General features: G+C 41.0%; 1 protein-coding gene across 1 annotated transcript in view; it reads left to right on the top strand.

Moving 5' to 3' along the window:
- Nucleotides 1–15030, top strand: part of LAMA4 (laminin subunit alpha 4) — a 98116-nt gene that overhangs the window by 12205 nt on the left and 70881 nt on the right. The window contains exon 2 of the mRNA XM_005510268.3: nucleotides 11751–11852. Coding sequence (XP_005510325.2) covers nucleotides 11751–11852 — 102 coding nt within the window. The remainder of the gene's footprint in view (nucleotides 1–11750; nucleotides 11853–15030) is intronic.

The following is a 15030-nucleotide window of genomic DNA, read 5'->3' as shown; positions in this document are numbered from 1 at the left end:
TCCTTACCCTCTTTGACTATTCCTTTTCATGTATCTGGTATGCTTTGGCAGTAAGTCCTCACAGGTCACTGATAAAAGTTGCCCTCAAATGCCAGAGTATGGTCTATCCATTAGAAAGGATGGCAAAAAAAGAGAAGGGAAACACAGGACAATGTCTAGTGGTGCTGTGTAAATATGCAAATGGCTTTAAAACATGGCTGTTTTGCTGGAAGCCAAAGAAGTTGTTTCAGTACCGGATTAAAAATTCTGGAACTCTTACGTCCAGAAACAGCTTTTTATTCACCACAGACATCTGAAGAAAGCAAATCCCATGTGAGTAGGTTCATTATTCCTGGTGGTTCTGACTAGTTCCCTTAAAAGACACAAAGCTGTTGACTTGTGTCACAGCTGTGAATTACCTTGGGTACATCTGGGACACTGTAATCTGGGATTACATTGGGTACATCTGGACACAGTCCCAGGCAACCAACTCTAAGTGGCCCTGCCACTTAGAAGAGGTCCCTTCCAACCTCAGTCATTCTGTGATTCTGTGTGACTGTGGTCATTATTTCATTTTACAGATAGAGAAACTGAATTAAAGAGTAAGGCTCATGGTCACACAAGAGATGAGCAGAAGCATGAGTTTTGTTGAGACCTAATATCCTTGTGAACATAGTTAGGAACAGAGGAGCTCATGCACAGAAAAAAAAAGAGGTGATGAGTTTCTCATCTGTTCAGTGAAAAGGAATATTTTTCCTTATATTAATTTCAACTAACATAACAAAACTGTTGCTGTGAAGATGTTAGTAGATTAGAGGTGAAGGGTAGGTCATAAAGTGGGTGAGTGACTAGAACCAGGTGCAGGAAAAGTCAAAGTGGAGAAGGAAAAATGGAAAGCAGGACAGGGAGGAAATGAGCATGAGTAGAGAACAAGGCAACAGTGGAAGGGCTGCGGCAGCCAGTGCGGGCAGGTGGAGATCCACAACCCATCAGATGCTCCATTAATAGAAACAGCCAAAGAGAAGGACAGAGGCCTCCCCCAAGAAGGGCCAATGAATGATCATCTCATCTCGTTGGCATTTACTGTAAGACTCTAAATGACATTCAAGCATCATTGCCAACAAGAGAGACATATAATATAGACAAGTCTAAAAGGTAACCTATAAATAAAAACTAGAGTGAATGTGTACTATAAATATAAACAGAGGAGCCACGTATTTAATCAATACCTCACTATATATAAATTGACCTATTGGAAAATGCTGTATCCAGCAAAGCCGTCCTTGCTACAAGTACAGACCACATTTTGTAACGGTACACATCTCTATCCATATGATTATTCTTTCTCCCTTAGCAAATCTGGGGGACAGGAGAGCTAGAAGAAATTGATAAGCAAATGATTTGCAATTGCATAGTTAAAACTGTAAAAAAGTGGCAGGGATATGAATGACAGTTGGGACAATACTGAAGCTGTCATCAAATACTTGTATATAAAGAGCACAAGCACACCTTCTAGAAATATCTCTCTCCTACCTCAAAGAATCAGCAGAAAACAAAGCAGAGAGAATGTAATCAGACAAATTTTACCCCAAGTCATACACTTCACATAGAATCCATTCTTTGTCCACATTGTCTACCAAAGTTAGATCAAACGTAGTTGTAGAGATGGATGCTTTTGGCAGGTTGGAAGAATAACAAAAATCAAAGTGTTTAGATACAGCAATCTGTTATCTCAGCCATTCCAGCTGTTGAGACACAGAGACCACCCTCTCAATCTTCTCCTATAGTAGGTATAATGGGAAAAAATGCAGAGTTTAGCTCTGTATTTCTTAATTACACATTGCTGGTGATCTTGTGAACAGCCATCTAGTGTTCGTGTGTTGAACAGATGACGATAAAAGCTTTGAAGAAGAGGAAAAATGCCAAATAATTTACAAAATAGCAAATAATATTACAAGCACTGTTTTCATGCAGTTATCACTGCAGCCCTACCCTTTCAGAAAAGAAGGAATCAGGAGTCAGATCACACAGGAGTGTCTGGCAGTGTTTGATGCCAGGTTCAGCGATTTGTTATCTCCTGGTTATGAAGTGTGGCAAGACAGTCTTTCATGGTTAGTTAGGTCAAATAGGAAAGGCAGATTACCTGCTGATGCACACTGCTCGGGTATCTTACATGAGCTGCTGGACCTACATGAGCTGCTGGACCTGTAAAAGGTACTGTGTCCTGGAGACATGGTTCTAACCTTTGTCAGTTAAATTCATCCCAAAACTTACTTAACAGTTTTTCTCAGCTGTAGTCAATATTTGGTACAAAAGTGTTTCTAGTAAGAGCTGGTGAGATAGCGGGAGAAAGTTCCTTACCCACACCTTCCAGCATGAATTTCACCTGAGCATCACACACTGTGTGGATGAGCAGAATGTTGGCTGGATAAGATGTGAGATGGAAAAAAATGTTTTTGGCAGTTCATCCAGTGCCAGAAATAGGTTTCCATCTCCATAACTTAAAGGCATGTCTGTGTAGACCATTCAAACTAGAGCATTAATTAAAAAATGCCCTCTCAGTCTGGTAAACTGACTCTCTGATAGGCCCAGTACAGCTGCCTATGAATTTAGAAAAGAGGGAAATGCATACAAGTTTTCCCATCTGCTGACCCTACACAATACATGTAGTTTTCTAGTGAACATGCAAATCCATCCAGTCCTCTGGGATCAGGGCAGCAACCAGCATGGCTGAGTCAGCACCAGGGTGCTGCAGAACAAATATAGCTATATTCTTTTCCCCCACTTAACCCCTGTCCCTCCCATGTACACACACACTTTTGAGACTCCTTGCAGTCATAAGATACTCCTAAATACTACACATGTTGAACGGTCGAGTCAAAATTTAGTCTCCAGCAGATAAGCACTTTTTCCATGGTCACTGAGGTGCCTGGTGGCTGTATAAGAGGCCAAAGGGCCCAGGACTCGAGTGTGTTGCTCACCAGCAGCACATGTCACCACTGAGCTGCAGCTGCACACAGTGTATGCTGTACCTCTTTTGGATTTTGTGTTTTGGCAACAAATGGAGAGGGGTTTCTCCTGCAGATCACCAAAGGCAGGAAAGTCAGGACAGTGGAGTGCAATGTTATCATAGCTCTTTTTGTTTGCATAAAGTTTCTTAGCAGATGGAAGGAGAATTAAGTCTTTGTGTCTATGTTTATGAATAACATGTCTTTGACCACAGGAATTTGAAATGTCTGTTACTTTGCTCCCAGGGCACAAGAAATGGTCAAATGTCCCTCAGTCTACAATAGGTAGTCTGGATTTTAAAACCCTATGTTTAAAGGTACTGGAAGTTAATCATGTTCTGAGCTGAAAAGCTGATATAGAAGTCATGTTGGTGTCCTCAGTACTTTGTGGCTGAATGGAACACCAGAAGTAGACTCATATGTGTGTCCAAGGTACAGAAGATTGCTTTCTAGTTTATGCTTTCCAAGTATGATAAGCCATACAGCTTGTGTCTACCCAGAGTGGTTTTAAGCTAGGATGTCCGCTTTGTTTACTTACACCGCAGTTTGCCAAAGTAAAAAGTGTGCCTTTTGGAAGGAACCAGGAGGTGTCCTTAGAATGGGGTCTCACTCCTTTCCGTGCTATAGCTTAGCTGCATAGTTATTCAGGGAGTTTTACGCAAGTCACCAGCTCTGTAAATTGTCAAAGTCACTTACAGTATCAGAGCTCCTCTTCCCTGCTGTAGCTACAGTGCTTAATTGCAACTTGTGTCAGGAATGAACATGAGAAGACTAACACGATGGCAGGATCAGTTTTGGTCTCTGTAAAATGGGATAATCTTTATCTCACAGGCCAGTGTTAGAACTAAAGCCACTGTTTGCCGTGAGCATCGAGTATTTTGGATGACAATACAAAGTCTCAATACTAGTTTCTTACAGATTTCTTTCCTAAATATGTTCTATGCTGTCCATCAAGTTGAATCAGGACTGAGCTGCTGGCATCAATAAAATCAATTTCCAGATAGTAAATGTCCAGTGGTATTTCAAAACTCTTCCTAAGAATTATAGCTTTATTAAAGGTCCTAATATATATATATGCTTTCTGCATCCCAAAGCAGAAAAACCCATTTCAGAGATGGGCTGATAAGATTTTGTTTACAGATGTTTGAATGCACAAGTACTCAGTGGGGAAGGTGGCACAAGTACAGGGTGATATACTACAGCTCCCTCGACTGGCTACCTGTAAATATCAGAGGAGACACTATCTGGAAAAAGGAAAGCATCCCATGATCACTCTCTGAACTGGCCATAATAAACCTAACTCAAATGTAGAAAGAGAATCATTGGGATATGTCTAACACAAAGGTTTCCATCCCCTTTCTCTACCTGAACATACTGACTGGCGGACCAGACCGTCAGAACCCTTTGTACTTCTCCAAAGGTACATGGTGTCCACCAGTTTGGACAGACTGATGGCATAGCAGCTGTAACCTGGACAGTTCTACACAGCATAGCACATCTAACATGTGCAAAAGGTTTCACCTCGTCAGACTTTGTATGCAGCACAGGCACGTACACGTGAGCTAGCACTCCAAGCTCCCCTTCGCAGTCAGTAGAGAGCAATAGGCACAGCTGACCTACTTTAGGCGTGTTATAGAACAGAAGGAATTAAACCATACAAAGAGTGTCTAGCCGGCTTCTTCCCATATGGATGTCTCTGCATTGATGACTCCCAGCCTGCTGTGGTTTGGGCTGCCTGCAGACACAGACAGCCCTGCCGTCCAGCTGCAGAGGCTACTGGCCAGGATGCCCCCGCATCAGCACAGCCACAGCTGTGTTAGCCCAGCGCTGCATCTGGGGCAGGGACGTCCTCTGGGGTTCCGCCTGGGCCTGTCTTTATGGCTGACATAGACATGCCAGGTGGGACCTGAGGAATGCTGAAAATTTGGCGTGCTTTCTGTGAGTGCTTGGCTAGGGATGGAGTATTTCTGAATGCAAAGATCCTACTGTAAACGACAAAGACCAGAATGCTCTTCAGAAAAGCATCCTATCTATTCTAAGGAAATCAGAAAAAATGGGAGAACATAAAATGTACAGTAGAGGACTGCTTTCTCAGACTTGTTTGTCTAATGTTCTTATTTCTAATAAATAATTGCATAAAAGAAAGTACTGGGAGATATTCAAGCAGGAAAACATCTTTATTTTTAGGAAGGGCAGTAGGCTATTTATCTCAAGTTGGCCTAAGCACGCAGTCTTCAAAAAGGACTCAGAATTGTGGCTGCCAATTCCAAATACTGCTCATAAAAAAAAATAAACAAAAGCAAGCATGTTTGGGTTGGGTTTGGGAATGTCCCCAAGGAGCAGAGGGCTGTTGTTTCCATGGCAATGCCACGCACTTCCAGCAGACTGGTCTCTCTTTTAGACACAGATTTTTAAAACGGGTGAAGGAGGTTTAGAGTATTCGCTCACCCCTGTATAGTAAAAGATGGAGAGTTTCAGGGATTTAGAATTATGTGGAGTACTAAATGTCTGTTTGTTGGAACCATACCTTCCAGGGCAACAAAGATGATTAAGGGAGTGGAGCACCTCCCTTATGAAGAAAGGCTGAGGGAGCTGGATCTCTTTAGTGTCCTCTTCGGAGAAGAGGACACTGAGGGGTGACCTTATTAATGTTTATAAATATATAAAGGGTGAGTGCCACGAGGATGGAGCCAGGCTCTTCTCGGTGGCAAACAATGATAGGACAAGGGGTAATGGGATCAAGCTGGAACACAAGAAGTTCCACTTAAATTTGAGAAAAAAACTTCTCAGTGAGGGTGACAGAGCACTGGAACAGGCTGCCCAGGGAGGTTGTGGAGTCTCCTTCCCTGGAGACATTCAAAACCCGCCTGGACATGTACCTGTGCGACCTCACCTAGGCATTCCTGCTCCAGCAGGGGGATTGGACTAGATGATCTTTTGAGGTCCCTTCCAATCCCAAACATACTGTGATACTGTGAAAAACATTATTGTTTGATGTGAAACTGTCAAGAAGGCACATTGCTCCACTCAATGTGTCTGATGATTTTCCTCAACACATTAAAAACTAGGGCTTTATTTACCTGTGTGTCCTTCCTTGACAGGTATCTATGGCTGATATGATGCCTGTTGTATCAGAGGAGCAACATTTTTCTCTTTTCTTTTCCCTGGGCTTGATAATGTTTAACTAGAGTTTGTTTTCCATTCTTCTTTTCACTCTGTAAGACACAGTGGGGACTTCTGAGGGTCCCACAGTTCTGAAACTGTTAATCAATCTATATCAAGTGATAAATATTATTCTGCAAATAATTCATAATATCTGTCACAGTTCCCCATAGATGTTTTGACTGAGAGATAGCCTGTCACACCAGACTTTACAGTTCTCGGACTAAAACTCTCTTAAACATAGGTCTTCTGACAAAATTGTTACCACTTTTACAGAACAGGTCAGACTGCAGAAAAATGGAATCTGAAATGTATAAATATCTTTTCAAAACGAAACTGTATGTCCAATGAACTTGCTACACCATCAAGATAAAGCAGGGGAACAAGCTGTGGTGTGTCAGCATAGCCAGAGGTAACCATGTATGTTCTTGACCATCAGCAGATGACAGGTAATGAGAATTAATTTTGTTTTCTTCCACCAAAGGCATGATCAGGAACAGTTACTATGCCTTGGGTAGCATACCACAAGTCACTTATCTAGCCTCTTGGCATATGAAAAAGTAATGTGTGGGGGCTGCCAGAAACAAAAAAAAATGTGCAGTTTTGCCTCTTGGCATCAAAAAAACACCCTTCTACACAAAATACAGGTGTTTATGACACAGGATAGCACTTTGTATTTTTGCAGATAGATTTAGGATATTTGGTTAATTAAGTTAATTTTCATTTCATCATAAGCCCATGAGTTTATAGAATTCAACTGTGCTCAGGTTGCATTCACTTTCATTATCTTTAAAAGATCTTTGAAGTGAGAATCTACTAAGTAATACTGTCATGTTTGATCTTTGCCCTGATTTCTAAACATACATGCAGCTCACTGAAGATCCTTCTCAGACCTGGCAGGATGCACACCTTCTGACTCTGTCAGCAAAGAGCACGACACTGCTGGCCACTACAACCAAGTCTCAGCTGACACTAAAGTTAGCAGTGACTTGGCAGCTGATGTGCCATGACTGCTACTTCGAGTGCCATTCTTCAGATTCAGTTCCCCAACTGTATCAGCTGCCTCTTATTTTACAGTGGTCCAGGAGGAAGGCACCATCTTTTTCCTCTTGTTTGTTTTGGATCAAATGTAATGAGATCTCTGGTCCAAGACTGGTAGGCATGAGTGTAATGAATGTAACAAAGGCTGAAATGTCTTAATGAAGACTGTTAAACCCTGTATCCACATCCCTTCATATACCTCAGCACTCAAGAGAGAATTTTGGAAATAACAAACATTGGTGTGAATCCAAGTGAGCCACAATAAAATGTGGAAGAAAGAGACCCTTTTTGTGTTTATATATTCAAAGAAAGTCACAAGTTCCTGTTCTAACTAAAGAAACATGCCATGTTTTCTTACCATTAGATGACAGAGTCAATGGCTACATCTGAATTACTGAATAAAACAGTGTGGGGACCTCCTAGTCAAGTAGCGTAACACAGTCCATGTCCACATGCTGAAGTTCTCTCCATGTCTGCCCAAAAAAGAGCAGTTCCATGCAGACTGCCATGTGGGAACACATCCTAACAGATGCCATGCTCAGAGCTATGCCTGGACATTGCTGGGAAAAATCACAGTCTGTCAAAGAGCAAAATCATGGCAGAAAATGAACCATCAGTCAGCATGGATGATCAGAAGCCAGTGCCTGAAACCATGCCTTGCCCTCCTTCAGCTGGCTGATGCAGATCTAACCACAGAGAACACTCTGTGCATGTTCCCAGCACGGCTCTCTTCCTTCACGAAAAGCAAGCCAGAAGAGGCAGGGTCACAGCAAACATACCCACCCCAGCACAGCCGCACCACTACTGCCAGCTAGCAGTAGGGAAAGAACAGGGACCTGATTCTGCCCTTGGTTACACAGGCGCAAATCAGGAGCAGCTGCAATGAAATCGATGGAACTGCTTGAATGTAATATGGGAGTAAACTCATACCCTGTGTATGTGGACTGTCTTCCATCTTCAGCCCCATCTTGCACCCATACCAGCAGAAGGGGCTGAAGAAACAGAATATGACTGTAGGCTCAACGGTGCTTTCAGCACTGCAGCTGGTTCTTGTTTTCAAGAAATGTAATAATTAAATCCAGATGGAAGGGGAAGGGAAATAAATGCACCACGGGTGTAAAAGATTTTCAAGAGCTCAGCAAGATCCACATTAGATTGGACTTTTTAGCTTGAACTGGAACAAACTTTGTCCCTTGGGCAAAAAAAAATCTAATAATTGTGAAGACATGATTGCTAATGCAGACCTAGCATTTTGGCCTAGTAATTGTCTTCGCCTTTCAAAAAGAGACAGTGGATGGAAATGTTCCTCACTCAATTGCCCACATAACAATTTTTCAGGGAGGCTATTTCCATTTTGTTCTAGACCTGTTTGTGCTTTGTGTGCAATTATTTTGTACTCCCAGAATATTCGGCCTTTTGAATCCCTCAATTAACTCAACACTCTGACACTTCTTTTTATAAACATGATGTTGGCTCACACCCTGGAACAACTAACCAATCACTCCATTATCACTAGTAGGGCAAGGAGCAACAAAAATATAACAGAATAATTGAGAATGCCTGAGAAAACTCCTGAACCCAAAAGAGAAAATCTGGATCCCATTTTCCCCTCATTCCCACTTCCCTCATAGCACTGATTGTCAATACCTCATTTCTGGTTTAAATAGATCCAACCCATGGTTTAAAATACTGTATTAAAATGGTAAGCATCAGCACATTCCAAGTTTTTGTGATGATTTGAATAATGTGGGGAAAAAATGTTGCCAGTGAATACCCAGGTGACTTAGGACCCTGCACCTCATTTGCAAGAGAGGCTCTGATAGCGAGAACAGCAGAGGCAGCCAAAACTGAGGCAGATGTCTTGAGGAACTGGGAAGTGTATCTGCTCAGAATAGGAGGTAACTTGTTCTCAGTGGATTCAGCAAAGACTGTACAATCCTGGCTGTACAGCTGGAACCAGTGAGGTTGCACTGAACTGCACCTGAGTTGTTACTGTGGGTGAGTGGACTAGATGAAAGCCCACTCACAGCTGCAATGCAAGCATTCCCTTAGTTAAAGTATGAAGGAATTGATCTTTATGGCTGACCGACGGATGTGCATAGATGCCTTTATATGCACTCAAATATTTCCATTGCTCGTATTCACTATCATAAGTAAAAAATGATTCTGCTTAGACCTGCAGAACCAAGAAAGCTTTTGGGCAGACACAAACGGACCAGCTAGGACCACCCACCAGTTGAGGGGCATCAGAGAATGTAACATGCCTTAGATCTATATGGGTGGATAGAAGTATTGCCAAGACAGATGCTGGGATAAGAATCTGTTTTCAATTTAAAAACTAACTATCTGCCTTCCACAGTGTGTGGCGTAATCATTCAGCTGAAATCCTCAGTCTGGTGGGAGCGAGTCCTGCAGCTCTGTGTTGAGACTAAACAAGTGAAAGAAACAAGCAGCACAAATAGATAGTAGTTCTGCTGTCCCAAAGTGGCTATGATATGAAGGCCTTTCCTCCTAGGAGCTATTATGTAAGAAAGTGTTTCCAAAGCAAACCAAATAAAATACTCTGTGTAAGAATGGTAAAGGCAACCAAGTTTTCCATTTATGTTCATCTCAGCTTCTCAGAGCTCTCTGGGATAAGATTGGATTAATGATTCATTTGTAAACCTCATTTTTAAAGCTTGCTGTTAGTCATCTCATAAGACACATTATTTTCTAAACAAGCAGCTTATCTGGCTGGATAGAAGTATCCACCCACCCTTGAGAATGGAAGTTAACATGCAGATGGATCTCAGGACTGCTGGCTCTTGCTACAAGTGCTCCACAGCTATAACTTCAGCATCCTGCAGATGTACAAGTTCAAGTCCCAGATGCAATATGGCCATAGCACTGTGCAGGGGTTAATTAGCCACAGCCACCAGCAGAGCCATTTGGCAATATTACTCACAGGCTAGTTTTTACACCTAGTGGAGGTATTACTGTGCGGTGTTCCATTTGATGTTGTAGACCTGCTGTTCATGTCATAACTTACAGTGGGCATGAAAAGAAATGGTTGGCAGAGTGCAGAAAAGAAATAATCCTTTATTTCAGGGCAACCCAGGAAAATGAGGATAGGGGGATACAAAGCAAATATAATCCTAACTAGATCAGCACAATCTAATAAGAAGACTCATAGCTCATACAAATGGAAAAATGATCATACCCTTCTGATTCTCTTGATCTTCTCACTTTTCCCACCTTTTGCAAGGATAGGTGACCTCAAGAGCCAGAGAATACACAAAGTGCTGTAGAGGCAGCACAAAAAATATTCCAGGAGAGCCTGGGATTTCTCAGGCCCTGACAGTTACCTCAGGGATGATGTTTGTAAATGCCAGCAGAAACAGTGTGTGGTAAATAATTCCTGCAGCTCTGCAACAACAACATTGCAAAAGTTAAGCAAGGGTAAGAGATTTAGGATCCAAAAATTCATGAGTCTGCATGGATCTAACAAAATACATGTGACACAGAGAGGCTGCTCAGGTTGAGCAGGTGCTGTCTGAGTAACAGAGGTTGCTCCTGAGGTCAACCTCTGCATATCACCAGCTTTGCATAATGAGGTAGAAGTTCCTTAATGAAGAACAAGAATTTACACACAGTACATAAAACAAAAGCTATGCTATTTTATTTTATTTTATTTTATTTTCCAGTCTTAGAGACACATATTAATAGTTTTGTTTGTGTTTCTGATTCCTTATATTATTGCTCTAACTAGTATTTAAAAGAAGGTGGTTTAGATTTTGACAACCTTCTGTTTAATTTTGATAAACTTTGGTAAGTTACCAAAAGTACTAAATTATATACAGCAGGCACAGCCACATATTTAAGAAACAAGGAAGTTTTATCTTTCATGCAGTCTTTACCCCTTTATTTGTTATGTCACCTGAAGAATGATTGAAGAATGGTTGTACCTCCCAGGGACTGGTTACTCCCTGGAATGATAACAGGTTATCACTGGCACATATTGCCAGCTTCAGACAGACAGACAGACAGCCCTACTTTGGCAGGCCTCACAGCAGCCAGCCAGCCTTCATTCAAAACAGCATTGATCTTTGTAGATATGTTTCTGTCTCCTCTAGGCTCTTCACCCAAAGCTCATCAAAGCTTTAATGTAAACTTTCTAAAGATTTTATTTTTTAAGTAAAAGTTATTATTTTCCTATAAATACCCCTTCTTTTCTGAATGAGGACCATAATTTCTAGTTAAATCATCTTCCACTACAAAACGTCATAAGCATCTGCCAGCTCCTCACCCACAGGCAGGCACCCATTGCTGACCAGGAGCCAGACACAGGCAGGAATGCTGACAGCTTAAACACTGTAAGGCAAAAAAGCAGCACTAGTGCAGAGAGTGAAAGAACAGACTTGAGTTGAGCAGCACGTGTGTGGTCTGTGATGATGGGGCTCTGCAGTATGCTCTGGGGAGACCTGATGGTTGTAATTCTTTCTTTGCCCTGCCTCTCGGCCAAACCTAACTCTCTGAATACTTATGCATAGGAAATACTTTATTTTTATTTTTTCATTGCAGAGATGCCAAGAAGGATTTTACCGTACCAGCTCAGGAAAATGCTCTCCTTGCAACTGCAATGGTAACGCAAACAGATGTCTTGATGGATCTGGAACCTGTGTGGTAAGGAATTCCTGTCTTCTCTGTTGATACCTCACGGAATAACAGTACTATTTTTTTTTTTTTTTTTTTTGATAACATGAACCCTTTCACCTTCTTTCGCTCTTGCATGAGGCTTGATGTGAAGGAAGTATTTTCCAGGCAAACCCAAGAAACTATGGTCTGACTCTTCTATTAACACCAGTGCTCAATTTCAATACACACCAAAAGCAGTACCACAAGAGCTTCTTGCTGAAGGGCAATTTTAAGTATGGCCAAGATCAATACATTAATAAGATTATCCTGGCCAAATTTCATTCTCACTTACTTAAATAATCTCTGCAGATTCAGAACACTTCCTGTGTGCAGTATTTGTGAGAGTCAGTATGCTGGATAAAATTCTTAGTCCATCAGAAATATGGAAAGAGTTTTGTATACCCCTGGAGAAAAATGTATAAATTCAAACACATTTCATTCTCCCCTTTATGAATACAGTGCTGTATATCATGTAAACAATTTACAATGGTGAGTGACCCCTGTGAGTGTATGCACATGTGTTATTCATACCAATTCTGCTTCATGGCAGCCTCCTGCTGTGAAGGAACAACATGAGGAGGTTGAAATAATACACCAAGGGAAAAGTGTGTTGAACTCTGAGGTAGCATTACAATTTCCCACATGTTTGGTCTCACTCTGTATCAGCTCATACAGAAAGCTGTGACTTAGTATTAGCAGTTGATCACTTGTAGCTCCGGAGCAAAAATCAGTCCAGTAAAATTAAACCTAATTACTAGTGGGCAATCAGAGCAGTAATACACTAAAAAAAAAAAAAAAAAAGGTGGAAGTTAACAGTGTAATTTATTTGAAGCACATAGCAGGAGCTAGGCACAAGTGTACTCTTTACAGCCTTGCAAGCAGGAGTAGAGCCCAGAGCTCCTTGCTCTGCCATGTGTTACATTTGACAAGTCATAAATCTTTGCCCTCAGTTTGTCTCTTCATAAAATGGCCTGATAAAATTCTCATACTTTGCATCGCCGCAGCCTCTATCAAGTTATTTTCAGTTATACAAATACACAGAGCCATGCTCCATGGCATATTTCCCACCGTTTTTATTCCTGTGGGAGGAAGACAGTACATGTGACAGTTGTCATGGCTTCGCCACTGTAGTGTGCTTAGGATTGGCTGGTTTCTGCAGAACACATAATGGCTTAGTGGTTTAATATTCAATTTTAGAAGTGGTTCTACCCTGACAGGCATTCCCAGCTCTTCTGCATCACATGCACAAGACTTTTGCTCATGGGATGATTGTCCCCTTACTGTCAACTCACAATGATGCCAAAGAGGAAGCGTGCAATGGAAGACCTGGGAACAAAACAGAGAGCTTGACAAATGTCTGCTTCTGGTGACTGGTGACCAGAGAGTTTTTGGAGTATATGAAGTAGTGAAGTGCTTATATCCTTAGTTTGCAAACACAGCAGAAGACTTGTTTCCTGTCTTCTACAAAAATAAGGCCAATGTCTCCAATGTCTCGGGTTTGGGCAAAAAGAAAGTTTAAAAAAAAAAAAAAAACACATTACTGTATCAGTAGAAAATAATCTGAAATTTTATGTTCATTCCTGACTGGTGTTTCTCTGGGATGCTAAACTCTCAGAATCATTCAGGTAGTAAAGAACAAATGGAAGAGCTAAACTCTAGTTTATTACTTGAGTTCAAACAAACCATTTGATGGCTTATCTGAATGATTTAAGAAGCCATTAAGCTCAGGTCATTTACGTCTGAATAAAGAGGAAGAGTGAAAAGGCTTAAGTGAAATAAGAGTGAAAGAGAAGAGGGAAACAACAGAAAGAAAAAGGGTTTTGAAGCTTTGATAGCATAAAACAGAACCAGAGATGCCCATGGGAACTGCAGTAATGCAACTTTCCTGAGCGCATGGAAATTTCCAGGAAAGATTGGAAGCCTGATGAAATCAGTAAACTGCAAAATGTGACTGAGAAAGCCTTGCAGAAGAAACAATTAGAGAAATCAAAATATAACTTGAATTACAGCAGGAAGAAGCATGTTAGATGAATAAATGCAAGTAATTTGGGAAAAGGAGACTTGAGGGCTGATAATGTTATTTGTATTAGAAACAGGGGACAAAGCAGCCTTCCCTAAGGACTATTCTGGAGACACACAGGAGCAGATCTGGCCAAAGCCTGCTGGGCCCGAGGCTGGGGCAGAAAGGAGTACACACCCATATGGAGGGGAGTTCTTTAGAAGAACCGATGTTCCCCAAAGTTAAAAGTTTCTATGGCTGCATGTTTATTTACACAACGGAATGATTTAAACATGAAAAAAAAATCATTTTCAAAGTTTACACTGCTATCAATGATGGAAAATAACATGAAAATAATAATAACACTGTGTTCAGTAGTTAGATAATAGTTTCAATAGTAACTAAGCTATAAGAACTGAATAAATGAATGAGGTAGTATGAAAATGAAAAAGTACTTCAAAAGTGCTGAAATATAACGGTCAGACTCCGTACAACGCTCTAAGACCATAATATTATGCAAATCTCCCAAATCAATTTGGAAAATGTAGTTCCCACAGCATACAAATTAATGAAATTTTCATTGGCCCCTGCCCTGAATTTGAAATCAAATAAAATTAAACCCCTATTAACAATACCTTAAAGTATGCACATCTTTAATTTCGGCTGACGTGAGTATCCATCTTAGGGTTCTGTTTCAAAACTACTGTCAGCTTATTCATAGAGTGTATATCAAATCCACAAGTCTTTGAAAGCCTATTGAAGGACATAATCAACAAATCGTCAATCTCATTAGCTAACAAGACAGAAGAAATTATTGCAGACAGAGCCTTTCTTGCATAGACATCCACATAAACCAGGTGCCGAGATCAATCATGTGGTCCTGTAGTTAAAACTGAAGAGACACTCAATCCGTTTTGTTGGTATAGGAAATCACCCAAGTGTTAGAAGAGCAGCCAGCACAATGTAAGCTTCATTTATGACATAATACAAAAGAGATGGCAAACAATGCTTCATTTCAAAGACATTGTCTGGTGATGCATGTAAGGCTAGTAGAGGAAGAAACACCAATTCTTTGTAATTATTTTAGACTTCAGAGTTTTAATGTAATTTTCTCAGTCCTAGCTAAGGAAATCACTCACAGGACCTTCTAGCTTTTGATTTTGGAAG

Source organism: Columba livia, chromosome 3, assembly GCF_036013475.1.
Source record: "Columba livia isolate bColLiv1 breed racing homer chromosome 3, bColLiv1.pat.W.v2, whole genome shotgun sequence".
In the NCBI taxonomy this organism is placed as follows: domain Eukaryota; kingdom Metazoa; phylum Chordata; class Aves; order Columbiformes; family Columbidae; genus Columba; species Columba livia.
Note: the sequence above shows the minus strand (reverse complement) of the source record. Positions and strands in the feature narration are given on the sequence as shown.